The sequence below is a fragment of the Acomys russatus genome, chromosome 20, assembly GCF_903995435.1.
Source record: "Acomys russatus chromosome 20, mAcoRus1.1, whole genome shotgun sequence".
In the NCBI taxonomy this organism is placed as follows: Eukaryota; Metazoa; Chordata; class Mammalia; order Rodentia; family Muridae; genus Acomys; species Acomys russatus.
The window spans coordinates 14,504,616-14,529,377 of NC_067156.1; the positions used below are offsets into that span (position 1 = coordinate 14,504,616).

Genomic DNA, 24,762 nt, shown 5'->3' on the forward strand with positions numbered 1-24,762 from the left:
GGTGAGTGATTTGTCTGTGGAGATCAGGGAACTCTTTCCTGGGACAGGCAGGTGACCTGGTTTCAGCTCCTGGAGACTTTGCTCCACACCCTGGGATCTCCACTGTGTCAGCCAAGGTAGGTGTTGGTGCTCTGCAACTCCAGTATCGGTTTGAGGTAGTGTATGTAGAGCAGGTTATCTTGTCTTTGGCTGGTCTTTGAATATCCTGCTCGCGTGCCCTGGGGCTTTGGGTCCTAGGCTCTGATCAGCCTAGAGGACCTGAACCCCTAATGGCTTCTAGTATTTGTTTAGGTTACTGTCTGCTGCAACCAGGCAGTGGGGCCTACCTTCTGCCTGAAGGGAGAGAGCAGCTACTGCTTTCTGATTGTTGTTGGTTGGCTATATTTCTGCTCTATCCCCTCCAGCCTGCCCAGCCTCTCCTGAGAGTGTGTGAGTCCCTGCTAGGCTGTGGAGTCTACCTAGGCTGGGTCCATTGTGACCAATTGTGCCAGGACAGTCCTCTGGGGCTGGCAGCTAGGCTCCTGTCTGTCCCCATTCAGACAGGGCCACTGTGGCTGGACAATGTGTCCATAGCCATCTGGTCCTCTGTGTGGCACCTGGGCTTTCTGTGGACTGGTGTGGGGCAGGTGGGGGGGGGGTCTGAGGACAAATCTACCAGTTTCCCCTTGATTTCCCTAGGCCAGGAGCTCTGATGCTTCACTGCTGGGATTTCAGTCCCATATACCGAGTTTGTTCTGCTGAGCAAGGCCACAGCACTCAGCTTGCAGGCAGCCTCCAGTCCAGGCTCTCTGGACTGCGCTCCCCTCCTCCGTGGGTTGCTGGATGACTGCAGGTCAGACCCACCCCACACTGTGTGGATCTCTCTCATTCAGTGATCCCCAGTCCCACAGTCCATGGCTCCAAGTAGTGTCCCCGGTTTCCTCCCTGCAGATGCACATTTTCATCACTGCCATCTTGGAATCCATTTTTTATTTTAGAATTAAAAGGTCTTTTTACTTGCCACACTGTCTTGTATCTAGAAATTTAAGTGATCTGGAAGTTTGTCAGCCCAGATTTACTCTTTCTTACTTTCTCCTATCTTGCACTTTTAAGCAGAATGTTAGACGTAGAGATGTGATATTACTGTGGTTTATGTGTATGAAGGAATTATTGTTTGGGGAGACAAGACTATGTTAAGATGGAGATGTATTTATTAAAGTTCACGCCATCGTTGCCCAGACACTCTTGGCTTTGGTGTCTCCTTAGTCCATCAGACATGTAACTTGAGCATATTGCTGTACAGCTCTAGTAAGAAGCAGTGAGCTCACAACTCACCGAAAAGCACTGCTAACAGTCTATAACTGACAGACTTTCTGTATTTTAAATGCAAATGATCTTTTTTTCATGCCACTGGCAGACTGCTTAAAATTGCCTTCAAGTTTTAGTGTCATTTATTGTGTAAGATAGCAGTAAATTTGATTGTAACTTTTAGTTTATGCCTTTCTTAGTTCCACTTCAAAGTTTTTAAATGTAACATTTTTGAAAGACAATTCATTTTTTATTGTGTGTGTTAATATTATCAGGGAATACCTGTGAACTGCTGTATTGAATTTTTTTTCTTTTTTTACAGCTGTGCTTGGCTAGCTTCTTTGGGCAGTGATGCAGGAATTCTGAGTCCAGTGGGACCTTTTTGCCCAAGTTGTGCTTGATTTAGAGACCTAAAATTCTGAAAACTCAGTGGCCATCAAAAGTCAGAGAAGTTTTCTGTCACAGTGAAGAGTAAGGATGTGGATATTCATGGGTGTTAAGAAATGTGGAAGAAAAGTTAATTAAAAGATATTAAGGAAAAGTGAGAAAAATTCTCCAAAGTAGAATCCCAAAGAAGAAAATCTTGAACCTCTTTGTCTAGGAGCTCTTATGGAGCTATCACAGAAACTGGACATGGTCTGAGGTCACTACTGTGAGATTGCTTTTCCCCACTGTCTTTTGACTAATTAAGTAGTTTTGATCATATTTATTTTGGGCTTTTGGGTCTGCAGGTGGCATCTTTAGGTCCACTTTCAAATAGTTTGTTACTTAGGCCAGTGGCTTTAATCCCAGCAGTGGAGGTGGGGGTGGGGGTGGGACGGAAGCAGGGGATTCTCTATGTGTTCCAGGTCAGTCTGGGCTACATAGTAAAACCCTAACTGAGAACAAAAACATGCTTTACCACTTGGGTTACTATATATAGATAGATAGATAGATAGAGAGAGAGAGAGAGAGAGAGAGAGAGAGAGAGAGAGAGAGAGAGATTATTTTTGCTTGCTGTTTCAAAGAGTTTACTCCACTGTTGCTTGGTCATAAAACTAGGTTGAATCTTATGGCAAAGAGCTTCTGGTATAGCAAAACTGCTCCTTTCACTGAGTCTGGGAAACCAGAGAGCAGAGTGAGTAAGAAAAGAGGGCATGGAGGTAATATACCCTTCACAACACATTCCCCCAGTAATGCTGCCACCCACAGTCAAGGGCCTCAGCATAGTAGCTTCGAGGGACAGTTCAGATACAAACCATAGTAATACCTTTTACGCAATATACAGTAGATTTCTTCCATTTCACCTTCCATGGTTTTATTGTAGTCTATTATTACTATAGCTTTGTTTCTGCATGTCATAAACTCCAAAGGTTTTTGGTGTTATCATTACATTCAAAATCAATTCTTTTGTATAGATTTTAAATATAAAAACGTTGTTCCTATTTCCATTTCTTTCCAACCACATTTTGTTTTCTTGGGAAAATGTCACTCTCTTAGGCAAGTATTAGCCACACTTGGTCTGATTCATTTCTAAGAACCATTGAAAAATACAGTTGTTAGAACACTCAAATTTAAGTGCTGCTCAAGAGCAAGTTGTCCTACCCTTTTCTCTGGTGAAGAGTTTTATACAAGTAATAAAACAAGGCTGGCAGTGGTGCCATTTGAGTCACTCTGTAATTAGGACTTAACTAATAAGCCTGATAGACCTTGGATGCTCTCTACCCTGTTGAAGTGTTGCCAGGATTCTTAGGTGAGACCAATTGGTGGAAACCCTTTACATACAGCTCGTTAGGACAGATGGCCATTGCTGAACAGATAATAACTTTTTGGCATCTACATATATTCCATACTATTTGAATTGCTCAGTTCTTATTGATACATACAAAATAAGAAGACTGCTGCCAATATTCCTGGTCCATGCGCACAGCCACCTGCTTGTTTTCTTTAGATTTATTATGTGGACTCTCTTCCTAATTTAAATGACCAAGGCCTCTCTCTCTTTCCACATGAAAGATGCTACAAGCAGCCAGCTTTTTGTTGCACATTCATGTTCTGCAGTAGGACTTTAGTTTGATGCTCTTTGTGTCACGCCACCTCATTCTCTCTGGTTTCCACTCAGTGTAACTCTTTTTAGTATTTGTAAGTTTTAGTAACTTTTTCCAGTATTTGTTGTGGTCTGTAGCAGCAATCTAAACCATACCCTAATTTTCACTTCAGCCAAACTGTGTCCAAAAATTACACAGTATATGGTATTTCACAATGCTATCTAGACGGTAAAAGAGATATAGGCTCCGGGCTGCATCCCTGCGCAGTCCTCAACAGAGGCATCTTCTTGAGATAGTAATTAGCACAGAGACCCACAGCTGAACAATGTGCAGAGAAGTAAGAGATTTTGTCCTTTTTGTTTTGTTTTGTTTTGTTGTGTGGTTTTTGTTTGTTTGTATTGTTTTCAATACAAAATAAAGAACATTTAATTGTGTGGGTAGGAGAGGGAGGGATCTGGGAGCATATTTTGGGAGAGGAAGGAATATGTTAAAAATATTGAAATTTTATTTAAAAATGTTTAATGGTAAAACAAACAAAAAGATAATTCAGAATTTGAAATAAGTAATAAAATGTTTGTAAACAACATGATAATGTATGGAGAAACTCTTTAAGCATTTAAAATGACCAGTGTTAGAGCTTATAAACAAGTTCAACAAGCAAAAGTCATTTATAATTATACACAATAAACAATGCAAAGACAAAAAAGAAACAGACTATAAGCATTGTTGCAATAACTGTGTCTGAGTTTTTGCCGTCACCCTCTCTTAGCAACATCTAGCCCATTCTTTGAAGTAGTGACTTATTTTTTTTCGCTAAAGTAACTTTGCTTCTTTCCACCTGTTTTCTAAAAATTATTCACTATGTATATATTGCTGTATGTATAACATGTGGACTTAGTACATATGTAGACATAAATAACCTGTCCCTCCCATATAAAATAGCTTTCAACAAACTTTTCCAGCGTTGGAAGTGGTACCTGGAGGCTTGTGCATCCTAGCAAGTGGGATATGGGCCTCCCATGGTAATAACTTATTTTTCCTTGAATACACTGCAAAGACAGCATAATCCTGAGGCAGGGTATTCAGAAAGGCTCTGTCATTTACTTTACTCTTAGTCATTTTACCACTTCCCTGTGTGACCTCCAAATCTAATTGTCTCTTTCAGCTACAATATAGATTTTATTAGAAGCAGGCAGACTCTTTGCTCAGATGACTCTAGACTCCCAGAAGTGCCAGCTTTTGTGCATTTGATAAACATCAACAAATGAATGAATTAATGAATGCTGTCTTTTTAGTAGCTTGACTTTAAAATTCACTCATTTCAAGTGTATAATTTGGTAATCTGCTGATAAATATACAGATCTATGTAACTGTAGCACATTCTAGTTTTCCAACCTGTCCACATCAGAAATGTTTCTCATGTATATTTGCATTCCTTGGTCCTTCCTTTAAACCCAGGCAGCCAGTGATCTGTTTCCTCCATCTATAAATTTATCTTATCTTAGTGGTTGATGTAAATAGAGTCATAGAACAGCCATTTACATTTGGCTTGTTTGGATTAGAATCATTTTAGGTGAATTATCATTGTACCATTTATCAATATTTTGTTCCCTTTTGTTAGATAATATTTTATTTTATAGATGTGCTTTGCTTCTTTCTTCAGCAGTTAATAGACATTTGGAGTTTTTGCAATTTTCAACTGCTGTGAATAATGATGTTATGGGTATTCACAGGCAAAAGTTTTTATAAATATGTTTCATAAACATAAAATTTTAAGTCACAGAAAGTCTTTAATCAATTTAATACTGTGTGCATTTAGCAGAACAATAGACACAGGTTCTCCCTTAAGGCCTGTGACTCATCTAGCCGTAGAGTTCTTGGCCCAGTAATGGTGCCAGGTGTGGATTTCATATCATGGAACAGGACATAAATCCAGTCAGAAAGAAGCTGCTACTCCCGTGGGATTCATGCCACCATTGCACCAGTGGACAGATCTTGCCAGGCCAGTTATTATTATAGCTCACTGAATTCACAGCTGGGGAAGATTGATGGTGACTTTCTCTTCTGGTAGCATGCATAATATCTTTGAGTTCTATTAAAGCCAGCCCATAGGGATGAAGTTTGTAGGGCACCAAACAAACTCACTTGAGTTCTCCATGTTCTATGACTTAGAAATATAGTAATTTAAGCAAATAGAGTCTTACCATCAAGTTCTAGAAGGTAAACCATAACATTGGCAATAACCTGTAATGTTTAGGGGACTTTTGGGACCTCACTGGTGAACAACTTGAAAAGAAGAAACCCATTCCTGGCTCTGAGCTTTCTGTTTGTTAACTTAGGGTATCTAGTAACAGCATCTCGTCCATTATGACTATTATAAAATGGAATCTTAAAGTTTTGAGTTACATTTCCCTAATGGCTAAGAATGTTGAACATTTCTTTAAATGTTTCTTTGCTGTTTTGAGTTTCCTCTTCTGAGAATTCAATGTTTAGATCTGTTACCCCACTTTTAAAATGGGTTATTTGTGTTCTTGATACCAAAGTTTTTGAGTTCTTTATATATTTTGTATATTAGCCCTCTATTGGATATTACCTCCATTCTAATTGGTAAAAATCTTATCCTGTTCTTATAGGCTGCAACTTTGAATGATAGTATCCTTTGTCCTGCAAAAACTTTTAAATTTCATGCAGTTCCATTTATTTATTGATGATCTTAGTGCTTGTGCTAATGGTGTCCTATTCAGAAAGTTTTCTCCTGATACCAATGAGTTCAAGGCTGTTCCTCACTTTAGCTTAAATTGTCAATGTATATGGTTTTATATTGAGGTCTTTGATCCATTTAGAGTTGAATTTTATGCAGGTGAGTAAGTATAGATCTATTTGGATTATTCTACATGCAGCCTTCCAGTTTGACCAGTACCATTTGTTGAAGATGCTATCCTTTTGTCCAGTGTCTTCTTTATCTAAAATCAGGTGTTCATAAGTGTGTAGATTTATGTCTAGGTTTTCAACTTAATTCTCTTGATTGACATGTTTATTTTTGTGCCAATACCACATTGTTTGTATTTCTGTAGTTCTGTAGTAAAAACTCATAATGTAACATGGTGATACCACCAGCAGTTTTTTATTGTTCAAGATTATTTTAGCTACCCTGGAATTTTGGGCTTCCATATGAAGCTGATAATTGTCTTCTCAAGATCTATGGAGAACTGGAATTTTGATGGGGATTGTATTAAATCTGTAGATTCATTTTGGTAGGAATGCCATTTTTATCACTCCACAAGCATTGGATGTCTTTCCATCTTCTGGTATCTTCTTCATTTTCTTTCTTCAGTGTCTTAAAGTTTTATTGTACAGTTTTTTATAACTTGCTTGATGAGAGTTACCCCAAGATATTTTCTGTTATTTGAGGCTATTGTGACAGGATTGTTTCCTTGAGTTCTTTCTCATTCCATTTGTCATTTGTATATAGGAAGGCTACTGATCTCTGAGTTAATTTTTTATCCAGCTTCTTTGCCGAAACAATTGATTAGGGGTAGGAGATTTTCAGGGTCACTTGTTTATAATGTAATACCATCTGCAAATAAGGATACCTTGACTCCTTCCTTTCCAAATTGTATCCCTTTGATCTTCTTCCATTTTCTTACTGCTTTAGCTAAGGCATCAAGGACTATATTGAATAGTTATAGGAGAATGAACAGTCTTATATTGTTCCATTTTAGTTGAATTGCTTTGAGTTTCCATTTAAATTGATGTTGGCTATGAACTTGCTGTAGATTGCCCTTGTGTTGAGGTATGTTCCATATATTCCAAATTCTCCAAGACTTTTACCATAATATGGTATTGGATTTAGTCTAAACTTTTTCTGCATCTAATGAGATGATCATGTGGTTTCTGTCTTTTATCTTGTTTGTATGGTGAATTATATGGTGCATTACATTTATTGCTTTATGTGTGTGGAACCATTCCTACATATCTGGGGTGAAACCTGCTTGATGATGGTAGGTGATCTTTTTGATGCATCCTTAGATTCATTTTGCCATGTATGTTTTTTCCATATATGTTCATAAGAGAAACTGGTCTGGAATTCTTTTTTCTGTGTTGGTTCTTTGTCTGGTTTAGGTATCAAAGTAACTGTGACCTCAGAAAATGATTTAGGCAATGTTTTTTATGTTTCTATTTTGTGGAATATCTTGAGGGGTATTACCACTAATTCCTCTTTGAGAGTCTGGTAGAATTGTGTACTGAAACCATCTGGCCCTGGACTTTTGTAGTTTGTAGACTTTTAATTACTCTTTTGATTTCCTTACAGTTATAAGTCTATTTAAATTGCTTATCTAATATTGATTTTTATTTTGGTAAGTGGTATGTTTCAAGGAAATTATTAATTTATTTAAAATTTTCCAATTTTTTGGAGTGTAAGTGTATTGAGAATTTTGTAATTTTGGTTTCTTTTAAAAACACAGAAATAATCCAGGTGTGGTGGCACATGACTTTAATCCCAACACTCCGGGAGACAGAGGCAGTCAGATTGCTGTGAGTTCAAGGCCAGCCTGGTCTACAAAGAGAGTTCTAGATAGCCAAGGTTACACAGAGAAACCCTGCCTTGAAAGAAAAAGAAGACAGAAATACTATGTTTTTGTTTTAATCCCAGGTATAGGGATATGGAGCTGCTTCACAGCAGTTGACTATCACTTGCCTCATGCTCTAGCCAGGACGTGGTTTTGCCAGCTGCAGATAGTCTCTGCAATTGTGCAATGCTTGGAATTCTGGGTACTTTGCAGAGGGTATATAAATGCTAGGGCGCCGACATCCATGGTCGATTGTTGATGGGTTGGTGGTTGGGAGCTGGTTACAATTTGTTAGTCATGTACAAAGAAGAAATGAGGAGGAGGAGGAAAAGGAAATTAGATATCCTGACAGTGAACATCAAACTTCTACCAAGGAGCTTGAGGCCCCTAATCGTCAGAAAATAGTCTAAAGATAATGTTACCCCATTTCTTCTCTTTTTTTTCTCTTATACTTAGTTTTAGGGTGTTGAAAGAGTGGAAAGGGGGTGGAGAAGGATGGAAGAAAAAAGAGTCTACAAAGTAGCTAATGCCAGCTGTCTATAGGTCTTTAAATTGTGTCCCATTGATTCTCCGATTTTCTGTTTTTATGCCCCCTTTTCATTTTTAAAATGGTTAATGTGAATATTGCTTGGACATAGCATATAGCAGTGAGTTGGGGAAGGAAGTTAGGAAGAAGAAGGGAGAACATGTGTGTGACCTGCTGGAGATGGGAACAGGGGAGAAGGAAGGCTGCAGCAGGTGGTCTGCTACAGAGCTGGGGATAAGACTGAGGGATTGGTTTTGAAGGAGCTTAGGGAAAGGTAAAGATTTGTAGTTACTCTACTGGTTTCTCTGACTGGGGTGGCTTGTCAGTGTTTGAGTTTTTAATGTTATGCACAAGGTTGCTCTTAAAGTAGTAACTTATACAGTCTTGTTTGGAGTGACCATCACTATACAGTGTTTGCTAAAGGTTCTGTGGCCTTCTAAAATAGCCACTTTTTTGCATCTATTTAGATGTCATTTTTTTGTCATTACGGCCATTTATATGGTTTATTACATTTACTGTCTTGCGTGTGTTGAACTATTTCTACATTTCCTTATGCTGCTGAATAGAATGTGTATTATTTGGTGTTTGAATAGAAAATTCTGTAGATATCTGTTCAGTCCATTTAATATATGATGTCAATGACTTCTGATGTTTCTCTGTTTATGTTTTGTCCAGATGGCCTGTATATTGGGGAAAGTGGAATGTTGAGATCACCTACTATTAATGGGTCAATGTTAATTTGTGTCTTTAATTCCAGTAGTAGGTTTTTTTTTTATAAAATTTGTCATACCTGAATTTGGCACACATATATTTAGAATAATTTCTTCTTAGTTAACTGTTCCCCTTGAAGTGTCTCTCTTTATCTTTTCTGATTAGTTTTAGTTTGAAGTCTGTTTTGTCATATATTAGGATAGTTAGGCGTGCTTGCTTCCTGGTCTCATTTTATTGGAGTGCTTTTGTCTATTCTTTTACTCTAAGGTGATGCCTATCTTTAAAACTGACATGTATTTCTTTTTTCTTTTTTAAAGATTTATTTATTACATATACAGTGTTCTGCCTGCATATACACCTGCACACCTGAAGAGGGTGTTTGTGAGCCACCATGTGGTTACTGGGAATTGAACCTCTGAGCTATCTCTCCAGCCCGAGATGTATTTCTTATAAGAAGCAGATAGATGAATTTTGTTTCTTCATCCATTTAGTACTTAGTCTATGTCTTTTGGTTGAAGAATCAAGGCCATTGATATTTAAAGTTATTGAAGTGTGTGTGTGTGTGTGTGTGTGTTGTTGGTTTTGGTGGTATTGTGTTTTCAGTAGTATTTTGTGTTTTAGTAATTATTGCTTTGTGTTTCTTTCCACAGTCTCTTTTCTGTGCTCATTCTCATCTTCAGGGTATATTATTTCAGGATGGCTGTCACAGGGCAGACTTTGAAATGCTTTGCTCCAGGATGTTCTGGCTTTCAAAGTTTTTATTGATGAATCAGCTATTATTATTCTGATGTGTTTTCCCTTATATGTGACTTAGAGCTTTAGTATACTTTCTTTGTTATGTATGCTTAGTGGTTTTTTTTTTTTTTTTTTTTTTAATCAAAGAGCCTTGGGATTTTCTCTTACAGACTTGTTTATTTGGTTTTCTGCAGGCTTCTTGTATTTGTATGGGTATGCCTTTATTTACTTTGGGGAAGTTTTCTTCTGTGATCTTGTTGAATATCTGTTCTGTGCCATTGCTTTGGGATTATTCTTCATCTATGTTTATAGCTTGAAGGTTTTTGCCCCATCCCCCACTCCGCATGGTGTCCCACATGTTCTTTTTCTTTCCTAATTCTTGATTCTCTTTTCTTTTTTGAATTTTCACACTCTTTCATTATTTTGTCTAGATTTTCTATTTTATTCTCAAAACCTGGTATTTTGTCTTCTGCTTTATTCATTCTACTTGTAAGACTTTTTTTTTTTTTTAATTTTTTAGCCTTTTAGATGGCTATATTGGGTTTACCAACTCCAGATACATTTCAGCTTGAGTCTTTTTCAGTGTTTCTATTTTTTGATTGAATTTAATTTTCAAGTCTTGGGTTGCCTTCATCATTTCCATCAGCCTTATCTTTGTGTTTTCTTGGGCATCAATCAGGTGTTTATTATCAAGATTTTTCTCCTTGATTTCATTGGTTGTTTCTTTCTTTACTCTTTACATTCTTTTGGGATGTTTGTGGTTGTTATTGTAATTCTGTATCTTGGCGTTCATCTAAGTCATTCTCATTGGCAAACATTTTTGCAGTACTGGTAGCTTTGGGAGAGAAGATACTGGCTTGCTTTTTCATATTATTGACATTGTTGTAGTATGTATGTTTTCACCAGAAAACTTTCACAGCTGATAAACACTTCCAGTAATGTAGCAGGATATAAATCAGTAGCCTTCTTACTTATAAATGATAAACTAAGAAATTGAAGTAGTGCCTTTCACAATTGTCTCAGAAAAGTGAAAGTATCTTGGGCTAACTCTAACCAAACAAATAAATACCTTGTATAATAAAAACTTAAGACATTAAAGAAAGAAATTAAAGGGGCTAAATAGATGGCTCAGTGGTTAAGAGTACTGACTGCTCTTCCTGAGGACCTGGGTTCAATTCTCAGCACCTACTCAACTATTTGTAACTCCTGTTCCATGGCATCTGACACCCTCATATAGACATAAATGTAGCTAAGCACCAATGTACATAAAGTATAAAATTTAAAAAGAAAGAAATTGAAGAAATCAGAAGATGGAAAATCCTCCCATGTTAATGGATTAGAAGGATTAATATAGTGAAAATGGCCATCCTACCAGAAGAGGAACTTGCTTCTCAGGAAGATTATTAACACAATTCTGACAACTTATAAGACCACCTTGTAAAACATACCTTAACAGAGAAAAGTATGGGAGGTGATGGGTAGGATTTCATTGACCATGGCTGATTAGTGATGTAATACCTCTTGCTCTGAATTTAATCATACATCTTATGTTAAGACCCTGAAGATTGATGTGGGAGTCACTGGAACTCTTTTATTTGTTCCTTTTCCCAGTGTGGCTATAAATCTCCTTTCTCTCTCTCTCTCTCTCTCTCTCTCCCCTCTCTCTCTCTCCTCTCTCTCTCCCCTCTCTCTCTCCCCTCTCTCTCTCCTCCTCTCTCTCCCCCTCTCCTCTCCTCTCCTCCTCTCTCTCCCTCTCTCTCCCTCGCTCTCTCTCCTCTCGTCTCTCTCCTCTCTCTCTCCTCCCCTCCTCTCTCTCCTCTCGCTCCTCCCTCTCCTCCGCCTCGCCTCCTCTCTCCTCCTCCCTCCCCTCTCTCCTCCTCTCCGCTCTCTCTCTCCTCCTCTCTCTCCCCCTCCCCCTCTCTCCTCCTCCTCTCTCCTCTCCTCTCTCGCTCTCTCCTCTCTCCGCTCTCTCCTCTCTCCTCTCTCCTCTCTCTCTCTCCTCTCCTCTCTCCCTCTCCTCCTCCCTCTCTCTCTCTCCTCTCTCTCTCCTCTCTCTCTCCCTCTCTCTCTCTCTCCCCCCCCCTCTCTCTCCCTTTCTGGTCTTCATTGAGTAATTAAAACTAGCCATATGCTTATTTCTTTTTAGAAAATAGCTATTTAAAACATTTAAAGCTGCCTTTTTCTGTGAGTGTGGCTGTGAATGTGCTGAGTCAATACTCTAGTTACTGATTACTTTGATGAAATGATTATCCCTTTAAAAACTTCTATCATAATTCTTAGAATTGTATAGAAGTGTATAGAATAATTATACACTTGTCTCATTCAGTCATCTCTTTGGGACAGATATATAAAATACGATGATTTGCCTTCCTTAATGTGTAAGTCTCAGAGGGCAGTAACTGAGTTTTCACTCCTTCCTGATTTCTTATCCAGTCTTTCTCCTTTCTCTACTTTAATTGAGTTACAAAACACCAATGTTAAAGATAGTATAAACGACCGCAAAGGTTATCAAGCTGAAGTCCCTTCTTTACAAATTACTAAATTACTTAAGAAAGCCAAAGTAGTTTGCCTACGGCAACACAACTCTAAGGTAACAGCAGTAAAATTCTGATCAGTGTCTTTAGACTTCAATTTGAATGTCCTGTCAGTTATGGCAAGCTATTTCTTTTTATAGCAACTGAACAAATTCTGACTTCCGGGAACTATAGTCATGATTAAAGAAGGATTAGCCCTTTACTGGTCTGGTAGTTACTGCAGAAATTATTGGCAAGGCTGTAGTGGTATTCCTGAGACCTGGTATGGCATTTTATGTCTAGTCCATTGTTCTGCCGTTTAAGTGTCATTATGTGCCTTCTCTGTGCCTAAATTCTTTTAAACCTCATAATTAGTGACTTTAATGCCTTTTAGATTTAATATTCCTAAAGTGTGCTTCAATCCCTTTGGGAACTAGAATAAGTTATTAGAGCCATGCAGATGTGCGTGGCTGCTGTGTTCTGTCATCTTCCCTTCCACTGATAGCCTACGGCCTCAGCTGCTGAGCTGTGAAGGAGCTCAAACCTCCAGGGTCCATTAGCTTTAACTTGTTTACTGCATTGATATCTATATGTTAAATGACAGGAGAGTTCAGGTTATTGAATAATTTAAAATTCAGCTTTAATTGGTGTCATATGACCTGGAAAAGGCCATGGATGACGCCAGGAGCATGCTGTGAATTTCTTATAAATTATTCATAAATTAGATGATTCATTTGCCTGAGTGTCTTGCTAAATGCAAAAGTTTGTAAGTTATAACTGATGATATAACACCTGTAAGTATTTAGTTCATAATGCTGGAAGGTAATCTACCTTGATGATCTTCTAGCAAAATCTGCCAGAGTAGGAGAGTTAATTGCACTGAAGTGAATGAACATTTATTTGGGATGAGATATTGGCAAACCACACAGTGCAGCTGTTGCATTACACATTTCCTGTCAGTTTGACAACTGGTCCATGTATAGTGTTAAAATGCAACATGCCGTTCTGTGCTTTATTCCACATTAACTTCAAAATATTGGGAAATATAGTGACTTGTACTCCCCAACACACACGCAGAGTACTACTGACTTTAAAACAGGAGATAAAAATATGAAGTTCAGAATTGAAAATCATCTTTTCATAAGCTGATAAGGAGGGAAATAAGAATTGTTAACACTTGCCAAGATAGGAAAATCATTTACTGAAAAAAACATACCGATAAGACCTTTCGATAATATTGACTAATCCTGTGGATAAGAACTCGTGACTGCATTGGAAAGAGTCAGTTCTTAATTATCCAAAATTAAGGTGTTGACAACACCAGTTGATGTCCCAAAGTGGACATGGGAAATCTTACAAGGTCCCACTGCGGAATGAAGAGCTTTTGGGTAATTAGTGACTGTTACGATAGGAGGGATCACTCTCCTCCATCACCCTAATAGTCATGCAATTCTAAGTGACCCACCCTAAATGCATACATATATGAGCAATATTAAACAGACTCAGCTGACTGTAGTGTGTGTGTGAAATATTTTTTCTTTTTGGTTTTTCAAGACAAGGTTTCTCTGTGTAGCCCTGGCTGTTTTGGACTTGCTTTGTAGACCAGGCTGGCCTCAAACTCACAGAGATCCGCTGCCTCTGCCTTATGAGTGCTGGGATACAGACATGTGCCACTGTGCTCAGCATGTAAAGCAATATTAATTAAATAAGAGCTATGAATTTAAGATAATGGAATGGAAATGAGGTAAATACAGTACTCATGTATGAAATTGTCAGAAATACAACTTTAAAAATATTACTGATGTTTAGCATATGTTCTACTTGATCTTTTATAACAGAGAGATTATCCAACTCATAGTAATAGCTGTCTTTATATGGGTAATGGCACAAAGTAGTAATGTAAGTTTCTTTTGTAGCATGAAGAACATGGGAATGCCCTGTCCATGCATGCACTTTCATACATGTGTATGTGATATCATATCATACATGTTTATAATATATAAATGATGATATTAAAAGGTTATCTTAAAACTTAAGGGAAAAAGTCAATACCATTAGTTTCTTAAATTTTATTTGTAGAATATTATTCAGGACCTAAGTCTTTTTACACCTTTTTTCTTTACTTGATTATTGTATGAATGTGAGTGTGCATGATAAATGTTTAGTGTGGGTTTGGGTGTGCTGTGGCTTGTGTGGAGGTTAGAAGACAACTTTGTTGAGCTGCTTTTCTTCTTCTAACTTTACATAGGTTCTGGATATAGAACTCAGGTTTTAGGTTTCTGAAGCACGTCTTTGCCAACCGAGCCATCTTGCCAGCCCGCTTAAATTTGATCATAACTTTTTTCTTTTCTGTGATATTTTTCCATCTTGTCTTTTTAACCCGTATCTACCCAAGTTTAAAAAATAACAAAACACCATTTTGAAGTTCTTTGGTAAACCAGAAGTGCCAGTATTTTTTGTGTGCTGTGGATCCCATGGTATGTTAGAAGTCATTCCTCATGGCCAGTGATTGTGGCATTCTTGTAGAGGACAAATCCTAAAGTGCTCCCATGGTGAACTCAACTATTTTGATCAATTGTAATTACATACATCCTTAATTTTTCATGGAGTTCATTTTTTCCAGCATTATGTATACTAGTTGGCATGCATTCTAACTTTTGATTATATATCTTATCCCATGTACTATCACACATAAAGCATATGAAGAGCACCACAAGGCATTTGGTGTAGATGTTTTGCTTTGTTGAGTGTTGTTTGTTGGTGCAGCTGCCCTTGCATTCAAATTCTCTTTATTCAGCCTCTGAAGTGTGAGGCCAGGATGACAGTCTTATGTCACTACAGTCTTATGTCACTACACTCATTTGCTTGTTTATTTCTCTTGTTGGCTTTGAGCATATCTTAGAATAGAGGATTTTTTTTGCAGTATTAGAAATTGATCTCAGGGCCTTCCACATGCAATGTAAATGTTCTATTATTGAGCTCCATTCTTAGCTTTGTTAGAATTCCTTAATTGGAAAGTGTAATCACCAAATTTAGTTGACAACAGCAGGCCAAGTATGTGGTTTTATAAAACTAATGAACTAAGAATATTTTATACTATATAATTACAGAGAGGACAAAAATATTTCAGGGAACAGAAAACAATCATGAAAAGGTTAACTGGAACACAGTTATGCACATTCATTCATTATTATCTCTTGCTTTTGTGCCTCAAAAACAGATGTGAGATAGTAAAACCTAAAATGCTAATGTTTGATTTTTCACAGAATAAAACTGCCCAGTAGATTTTTATTACTTAGGAGTAAAAATTAAATAATCATAGATATCTGCAAATACCATGGAGTTAACTTATCAAATGTAATATTGGACAGTGGAAGCCAGATACAAAAGAATATGTATCATATGACTTCCTTTAGACTTAAGAAATAAAAATGTAAATCTAGAGTGTTCGAGATAATGACTATCCAAGCATTTTTCTAATGATTGTATACTGACAATATTAGTTTGTACTTTTATATGTGGTTATAGTACTCTAAAGAATTGCTGAAAAAGATGGAGCTGGAGAGATGACCATTAGTTGAGATTGCTTGCAGCTCTTCTAATGGATGTGGTTTTGATTCTCAGCACCCATATGACACCTCAAAACCATATTCCAGGGGGATTGGACAGACTTTTCTGGTCTCTATAGGCACCAAGTATACACTGGGTACATAGATTTATATGCAGGCAACACACCTATACAAATAAAAGAAAATTAATTTTATATTTGTTGTAAAAGAAAAGAAGTGTGCTGGACGTGGTGCCACACTTCTTTAATCCCAGCTCTCAGGAGGCAGAAGCAGGAGAATCTCTGTGAGTTCAAGGCCACGCTGGTCTTCAAAGCTACACTGAGAAACCCTGTCTCGGGAAAAAAGAAAAGGAAAGAAAGAAAAAGAGAAACAAAGAAAGAAAAAGAAAAAAGAAAGATTAAAATGTGTGAAGTAAAGGACAGCTAGGGCATATCTCACATGAAATGTTGATATGAACTTGGGAAAGGGAGAATGAAGCCAGGAGGGCACAGGGGACTTGCGTGGCCTTCAAGATCCAGGTTCTGGTTCCAAACTATAGTTTGGGGGGTTTGTGGAGGAGAGGATCAGGTGTACTCTGCTGACTAGACCCTGGAGAAAGATGTGCGTGATCTTTATTGGGAACTAACATGGTCACTTTACTTTGTATCCCTTCAACTAAGAACACAACCCTCAGGTGCACCACATTCTCACTAACACTTGGTCATACATTTTTCACTAGAGCATATCCTGTCTTCAGGCCCAACCCAGCCTGCACATGATCCCTAGCCCACTGGGTCCATATCAGACACAGAACCCACAAAAGATGCCCAAATGCTGCAATCTTATTGCAAACATACAAAGAATATGAAACCTCAAGGCAGCATTCCTGCCACCCCAATCCATCAGTTCTATAGATATGTTCTCCAGTGGAAAATACCTAAATGAATGCTAGGACATAGAACTTAAAAAATAATTGTAATCCTCAAAGAATTCAAGAAGCTTTTAAAGGTAGCATTCACAAACAGCTTGATGTGCTCAATTAAAACATAAAGACAAAAAACATCTGAGTGATGTCCAGTGAAACATAGATATAAGGCTGATGGGAATGATGGAAAAAAGTCTAGGATTTAAAATGGAATTTAATAAAGAAATAGAAGCATCGAAGAGAATTCAAAATGAAATGATATTGTAATTAAAAACCTAGTATCTCAATGATAAAACTCAAAGAAAAGCCTTACAACTAGAATGGATAAAGCAGAATGGATTATCAGGACCCAAAGATAAAGTGGAAGGTCTAGACAATATGAGCAAAGACTATGAAAAATTTAAGAAAATACAGAAAAGAAACATGCAGGAAATGTTAGAGACCATGAAACATGCCAATCTTTTGAATTATAGAATAGATGAGGGAGCAGAGCCCCAGGGTCAATGGCAGAGACCAGATGCTCAAATAAGATCATAGGGAAAGGCTTCCCCTAAGAAGCCAAGTATCACACAGAACATCAAATAGACCAGGCCAGGAAGGAATATGCACATGGTATATCATAGTTAAAATACTAAATATACAGGACAAAAAGTATCAAAAGCCACAGAAGGAAAAAAAAAAAAAAACTCAAATGCAGAGATGTTTTAACATCTGTAAGTCAATGTCATAAACTACAAAATTGGACTTAAATAGAAAAATCATGTGATCATCAAAATCCCAATGTTATCTTCATGATAAAAGTCTTAGAGTAGGACTAGAGGAAATGTAGCTCAACACAATAAAATCTAGAAACCTATATGTGGATGCCAATATAATCCTATGCATAGAAATACTTGAAGCAATCCCACTGAAGTCAAGAGTGACAAAAGGCTACCCAATATCCCTATTTATTTTCAATATTGTACTCAAAGCAGTAGCCAGGGCAATAAGGCAAGCCAAGGAAGTTAAGGGTACAGATTATGAAAAGAAACCAAACTATCCTTGTAATAATATGATAGACATAAGAGATCGATCCCAAAATTTTTACCAGAAAACTAGATATTACCAACACAAACATGGCAGGATACAGAATCATCTTTGAGAAAGTTAGTAGCTTTTATATATATCAACAATGAGTTTACAGAAAAAGAAATGTATCATGGGCTTTCACAGTAGCCCATAGAGGTATTAATAGAGAAAATAAAAATACCTACAAATAAACCTCAGTGATGTATACAATGAAAACTTTAAATCTCTGAAGAACAGATAAGACTAGAAAGTGAAAATTCATCCCATGGTCATGGATTGGTAGCATTAATATTGTGAAAATGACTGTTTGACCAAAAGCCATTTATAGACTTGATGCAATCCCATCAAGTCCCGCATCTCATTCTTTACAGAAATGGAAAAAAATCTCAAAATTCATATAGAAAACAAAAATAATGTGGATAGCCCAACAATCCAGAGGGGAGATTCTGGTGGGATTGTCACTCCTAATCTCAGGATGCATTACAGAGCCATCGTAATAGCAGCAATATGGTACTTTCACAAAAAACAGCCATAGACCAGAGAAGTAAAATTGAAGATTCTAAACATCAATATGAATAACTATATCCATATACTATTTGACAGTGATGACAAAAATCAAAAGCTGGAGGAAAGAGAACATTTTCAATAAATGGTGCTGGGAAAACTGGCTGTCCATATGCAGAAGAATGAAATTAGACGTGTATCTATCACCTTGCACAAAACTCACTCCAAATGGATCAAAGACCTAAAGTCAAATCCCAGATACTGAAACTGCTGGAGGAAGAGGCAGGTCACGTCTTATATGATACAGATGTACGAAAGGACTTTATAAATAGGACCCCATTTGCCAACAATGGAGAAGACCTCATAAAACTAAAAAGCTGCAGTGCTAAAATATCACTTGTAGAAGAAGTCCATAGAATGAGAGAGAATCTTTGCCAGCTACGCATTTGACAGAGAATTAATATCCAGACTACATAAAGAACAAAGATAAAAAAAAAAAAAAGCCAACCCACTCAGAATATGTGCCAGGGACCTGAACAGATTCCTCTCAAAAGAAGAAATTAAAATGGCTAAGAAACAGCAAAACAAAACAAAACAAAGAGATCATTGTTCCTACTTGTTAGGAAAATAAACAACAACAAAAAAAACCCTTTAAAATTTCATCTCACCCCAATCAAAATGGCAAGGATTAACTAAACAACTGCAGACAAATGCTGAATGGATGTGAAGAAAAATCACACCCATTTATTGTTGGTGAGTTTGCAAACTGATGCAGCCACTCTGGAATCTGTTGGAGAACTCTTATAAAATTAAAAATAAATCTACCATATGACAGTGTTGATCAATAGCATACATGTGATACGTATCTTCTGGGTGATAGATGTCTTTTGTAACGTGACCAGAGAGATAGTTATATCTATGCAAATAGATGTGAAATTTTATTAAACCATACTCTTTTGGGGGCTCTTAATGTGAATTTAGTATAGTTTTTATATGTCATAATTTTTATTTTTACATATACATTTATATTATTACACATATATACAATAAAACTACCTACAGCAAGAAAAACAATAAAACAATCAGGAATTATATTACATTTATATATTACATTTATAGTGTTTTGGCTATTTGTATTTGGCAACCTTGGAAAAAATCTTTCCTATTTTGGTGCATTGAAAATTCTGAATGTAAATCAATATCTATCATATCTCATCCTTATCAACTTAAAACATCTATCTAGACCTAAAAACATCTTAACCTCTAAACAACTTATCTTAATTGTAAAACTAAACTATCTGGTCTTCAACTCCATCAGAGACTTGAGAAAGAATAAAATTACCCGAGTAGACAGGAAGTGCAGGTTAGCAACTTCCCAAATGAGAAGGTGACAGAGACAGTTTGCTGCCTGAACAGTTACCCAAAACTCTGTATAACATTGGAGCATCTTCAGCCTTCTGGTCCAGTATATTTGACAAACATATTTGTGAGGCAAGTACTACTGAGGACTTAATTACCCTGTCTTGGCAGAGTTTGGCTGTCAACTCTGCCTGCATCCAACCTTGCCCTTTTAGGCAGAATTCTGACTGTGGCTGAAACAAGGACATTTTGCCCAGTGGCTGGTCAACTTAAGGCCTTAATTGTTACTCACAAGATTATTTTTAATTCATTGGTATAGAATTTTGTATATTGATGCAAAATAAGTTTAACTTTGATACATTGGCATAGAATTAAAATATAATATTATTCTGCACACAAATATATGTATTTCTACTTTAATATGTGGTATTGTACCCATAGAACTCAATTATAATACAAGATTTACTACCAATACATTGAAAATGCTATTGTAAGTTAATTGTTAGTGGGTCAAATCATGGTCATGTCAAATGCTACTCTGTTTTTATCACAAGAATATACATTCTAGGTGTAACAGATAGATGTGATTCTATAGATAGACAAAGTAAAATAGATAAGGTCTTCAAAAAACCTCAGGGACCTACAGAATATGGCTTTTAAGGATGTTTTTACTATTTTAAAGATTCTTTGACCTTAAGACAGATTAACTACTGGCAACACCCAGCCTACCTCAAAGAAGATGATGAGCATCAAAGAACTAACTTATAGAGATGGCTTCAAATGTGGTAAACCATACCCTTAAGCTGTTCATTTTATTAGAAATTTTGCCTCTATTTAAAGAATTAATATTCTCTAAGTTTGTGTTACTTATTGAAAGTTTAATATTAAACCCATATACAGGCATATGTTTCACTGAGTAAAGATGCTGGCTACTGCGCCTGACAACCTGGGTTTGGTCCTCAGGACCAAACATGGTTGATGAAAAGAACCAACTCCTACAGTTGTTCTCTGACCTTATGTGAGCATCATGGCAGCCATGTACTTGTGCACACATGTGTGCATACACATATAGACATTACATTAAAATTTATTATAGTTTTAAATACCCATATGCCACAGAAAAGTTCAGAATATTTTGTTAGTTTAAGCCTTTGTTAAGTGAATTTGCATTTATTAATATCACATTTAAGGGCATGGAACAATTCTAGAAAGAAAAACACATCTGCTTCTTTCAGAGCTATTCTTCTTTGCATGGATCCCACAGGCATCAGATATCTTCAACTCCACTAATAAAGCAGCTGAACTTTATGTTTAGAGCCTTTTGGGGAGTCGGCTTTGTATTTCTTTTCTTGTTTTCTCTTAGTAACACATGATTAATCCTAATGCTAGATTTTCTTTTCTTTTTGAGACAGACATTCCAGACCAACTTGTTACCAACACTGCATCTACTCTTTGCCTTACCTGTTAGCGCCTATAGTCCCGTTTGTAACTTTTGACACACATATGTAATTGTTGAAGTGTGATGTATCATTCAAGTGTCAGATACTATCAGTGAAATGGCCAGGTGGGTCTGGAAACTGCTACAGAGCCCAAACAATCAACTGCTGAGATAAAATTTTCTTTAATTTCTAGCCCATCATTTTTTCCAATAGCATAATGCAGTCAAAGCATGCTTCTTGAGAATGTAGTACGTGTGAGCCCAAGTGTTCCATACACAGATGTGTAATAGACCCCTCTATCAGAAGTTGTTAGTCATCATTTTCTGCTCTTGTAAATTGGGGAGCTGCTTTATTCTGCGGGCCGAGGTCTTGACATTCATTCATTCTCTCTAGATAACTATCTAAACTGTTTATGGATTAGTTCATTTAAAAATGGTATGTAGACTTAACATTTATGTCCTCTATCTGCAACCCATAAATATAAATTTATATGGCGAAATGGACTTTATGAACAAAAGGACTTTGCATATATGACCAAGCTAAGAATTATGAGGTGAGAAAATCACCGTGGATACCTGGATAGTTGTACCTTATGGTCCAAATGGTCTTTGTAAGAGGAAAAAAGAAGTCATAGCAAAGGACACTGTTATGTAGGAAGCAGAATTTGGAGTGGTGCACTTTCAAGATAAAAGAGAGACCACAATCAAGGAATATATGTGGTCACTAGGAGCTTTTAAAACAAAATTTATTTATACACTTTACATCTAGGTTGTAGCCCCCTCCCTCCTCTTCTCCCAGCCCCACCCTCCTTCTTCCATACTCCATCCTCTATTCCTCAGAAAAGGGGAGCACCCCTACCCATCAGCCCCAGCTCATCAAGTTGCATCAGAACTGAGTTCCACCTCTTCTCCTGGGGCCTGACAAGGCAGTCCTGCCAGGGAGGAGTGATAAAAAAGCAGGCAACAGAGTCATTGTCAGAGATAGCCCCCACACTAATGAACCCATAAGAAGCCTGCAATGCCCATCGGCTACATCTGTGTAGGAGACCTAGATCTAGTTCTTGCCTGGTCTGTGGTTAGTGCTTCAGTCTTGGCAGGCCCCTCTGGGCCCTGGTTTGCTCTGTTGGTCTTCTTGTGGAGCTCTTGTCACGTCTGGGTCCTTTTATTCCCCCCCCCCTTTTCTGCTAGACTCCCAATGCTTCACCCAGTGTTTGGTTGTGAGTCTCAGCATCTGTTTTGAACTGCTGCTGGGTAGAGCCTATCAGAGAACAGAGAACTCTGCTAGGCTCCTGTCTGCAAGCATAGCAGAATATCTTTAATAGTGTCAGGGTTGGCTCTTTTGCATGGAGTGGGTCTTGGATTGGGCCAGGCATTGGTTAGACAGTCCTTCAATCTCTGCTCTACCTGTTCTCTATTTATCCCTGCATGTCTTGTAAGCAGGGTAAGTTCTGTATCAAAGTTTTTGTGGATGGGTTGGTGTCAGCAAGAGCTTTTTTTTTAAGGAAAGAAAGAAATAGATCCTCTCCTCAGGGCTTCCCACAGGAACAAGCCCTTCCAAAACTTGGACTTGAGCCCAGTAAGCTAGATTTCTAATTTCTACCCTCCACAATCTTTGGAGAAGACACTTGTGTTGTAATAATTTGCTACAATGGCAATAGGAAATGAATGTAGAAATTATAATTTACTAGTTTACTATGAAAGGGGTATTTCACAACCTGGAGCAAAAGAACTTACCTCAGTATACAAATAATTGTTCATGAAAAGTGAAACATTACTTCAGTAGGTATGTTTTTAGCAAGCTATGTTATTTTTTAAATATATTTTATTAATTCATTCATATTACATCTCAATTGTTATCCCATCCCTTGTATCCTCCCATTCTTCCCCCCTTTCATTTTCCCCTTGTTCCCCTCCCCTATGACTGTGACTGAGGGGGACTTCCTCCCACTGTCTATGCTCATAGGGTATCAAGTCTCTTCTTGCTAGCCTGCTATCCTTCCTCTGAGTGCCACCAAGCCTCCCCATCCAGGGGATGTGGTCAATTATGGGGCACCAGAATTTGTGTGAAAGTCAGACCCCACTCTCCACTCAACTGTGGAGAATGTCCTGTCCATTGGCTATTTCTGGGTAGGGGTTCGAAGTTTACTGGACATATTGTCCTTGGCTAGTGCCATAGTTTGAGCAGGACCCCTGGGCCCAGATCTGCCCATTATAATGTTCTTCTTGTAGGTTTCTAGGACCCTCTGGATCCTTCTATTTCCCCATTCTCTCATGCTTCTCTCACCTAGAGTCCCAATAGGATGTCCTTCCCTCTGTCCCACTTTCCTGGTAAGTGAAGACTTTCATGGGACATATCCCTTGGGCTAGTGTCCAGATATAAGTGAGTATATTTGAGTCTTTTCTGCTTCTGGGTTAACTCACTCATTATGATCATTTCTAGTTCAATCCATCTGTCCACAAATTTCGGGAATTCCTTGTTTTTAATACTTGAGTAGTATTCCATAGTATAAATGTACCATAGTTTCTTAATCCATTCTTCGACTGCGGGACACTTAGGCTGTTTCCATGTTCTGGCTATTATGAATAATGCTGCTATGAACATGGTTGAGCAAATGTTCTTGTGTGCTGGAGCATCTTCTGGGTATATTCCAAGGAGTGGAATAGCTGGGTCTTGAGGAAGCCCTATTCCCATTTTTCTGAGATAACACCAGATAGATTTCCAAAGTGGCTGCACTAGTTTGCATTCCCACCAGCAATGAAAGAGTGTTCCTCTCTCTCCACATCCTCGCCAGCATGTAGTGTCGCTTGAATTTTTTATCTTAGCCATTCCGATGGGTGTAAGATGGAATCTCAGAGTTGTTTTGATTTGCATTTCCCTGATGACTAAGGAGGTTAAGCATTTCTTTAAGTGTTTCTCAGCCATTCGATATTCCTCTGTTGAGAATTCTCTGTTTAGTTCTGAGCCCCATTTCTCAATTGGGTTATTTGGTTTGGTGGTGTTTAATTTCTTGAGTTCTTTATATATTTTGGATATTAGACCTTTGTCAGATGTAGGGTTGGTAAAGGTCTTTTTCCAATCTGTAGGCTGTCACTTTGTTCTGTTGACAGTGTCTCCTGCCTTACAGAAGCTTCTCAGCCTCATGAGGTCCCATTTATTAATTGTTGACCTTACAGCCTGGGCTGTTGGTGTTCTGTTCAGGAAGTTGTCTCCTGTGCCAATGTGTTCCAGGCTCTTCCCCACTTTTTCTTCTAACTAAGTTAGTGTCTCTGGTTTTATGTTGAGGTCTTCGATCCACTTGGACTTGAGTTTTGTGCATGGTGACAAATATGGATCCAATAGCATTTTTTAACACATAGACATCCAGTTAGACCAGCACCATTTGTTGAAGATGCTATCCTTTTTCCATTGAATGGATTTGGCTTCTTTGTCAAAAATCAAGTGACCATATGTGTGCGGATTCATATCTGGGCCCTCAATTTGATTCCACTGATCAACCAGCCTATTGCTGTGCCAGTACCATGCTGTTTTAATTGCTATTGCTTTATAGTA

The 24,762-nt window shown here is 37.7% G+C and overlaps 1 protein-coding gene across 2 annotated transcripts in view; it reads left to right on the forward strand.

The window, feature by feature from the left end:
* The window catches only part of Kiaa1328 (KIAA1328 ortholog), a 244,380-nt gene that overhangs the window by 122,629 nt on the left and 96,989 nt on the right, over positions 1 to 24,762 (forward strand). The window contains exon 1 of one of the 2 annotated variants that reach the window (XM_051163626.1): positions 20,479 to 20,559. The exons of the other annotated variant lie outside the window; for it this stretch is intronic. Within the exon in view, the coding sequence (XP_051019583.1) occupies positions 20,545 to 20,559 (15 nt within the window). The 5' untranslated portion in view covers positions 20,479 to 20,544. Of the gene's footprint in view, positions 1 to 20,478; positions 20,560 to 24,762 lie in introns of those variants that run through there. 2 annotated transcript variants of the gene reach the window in all.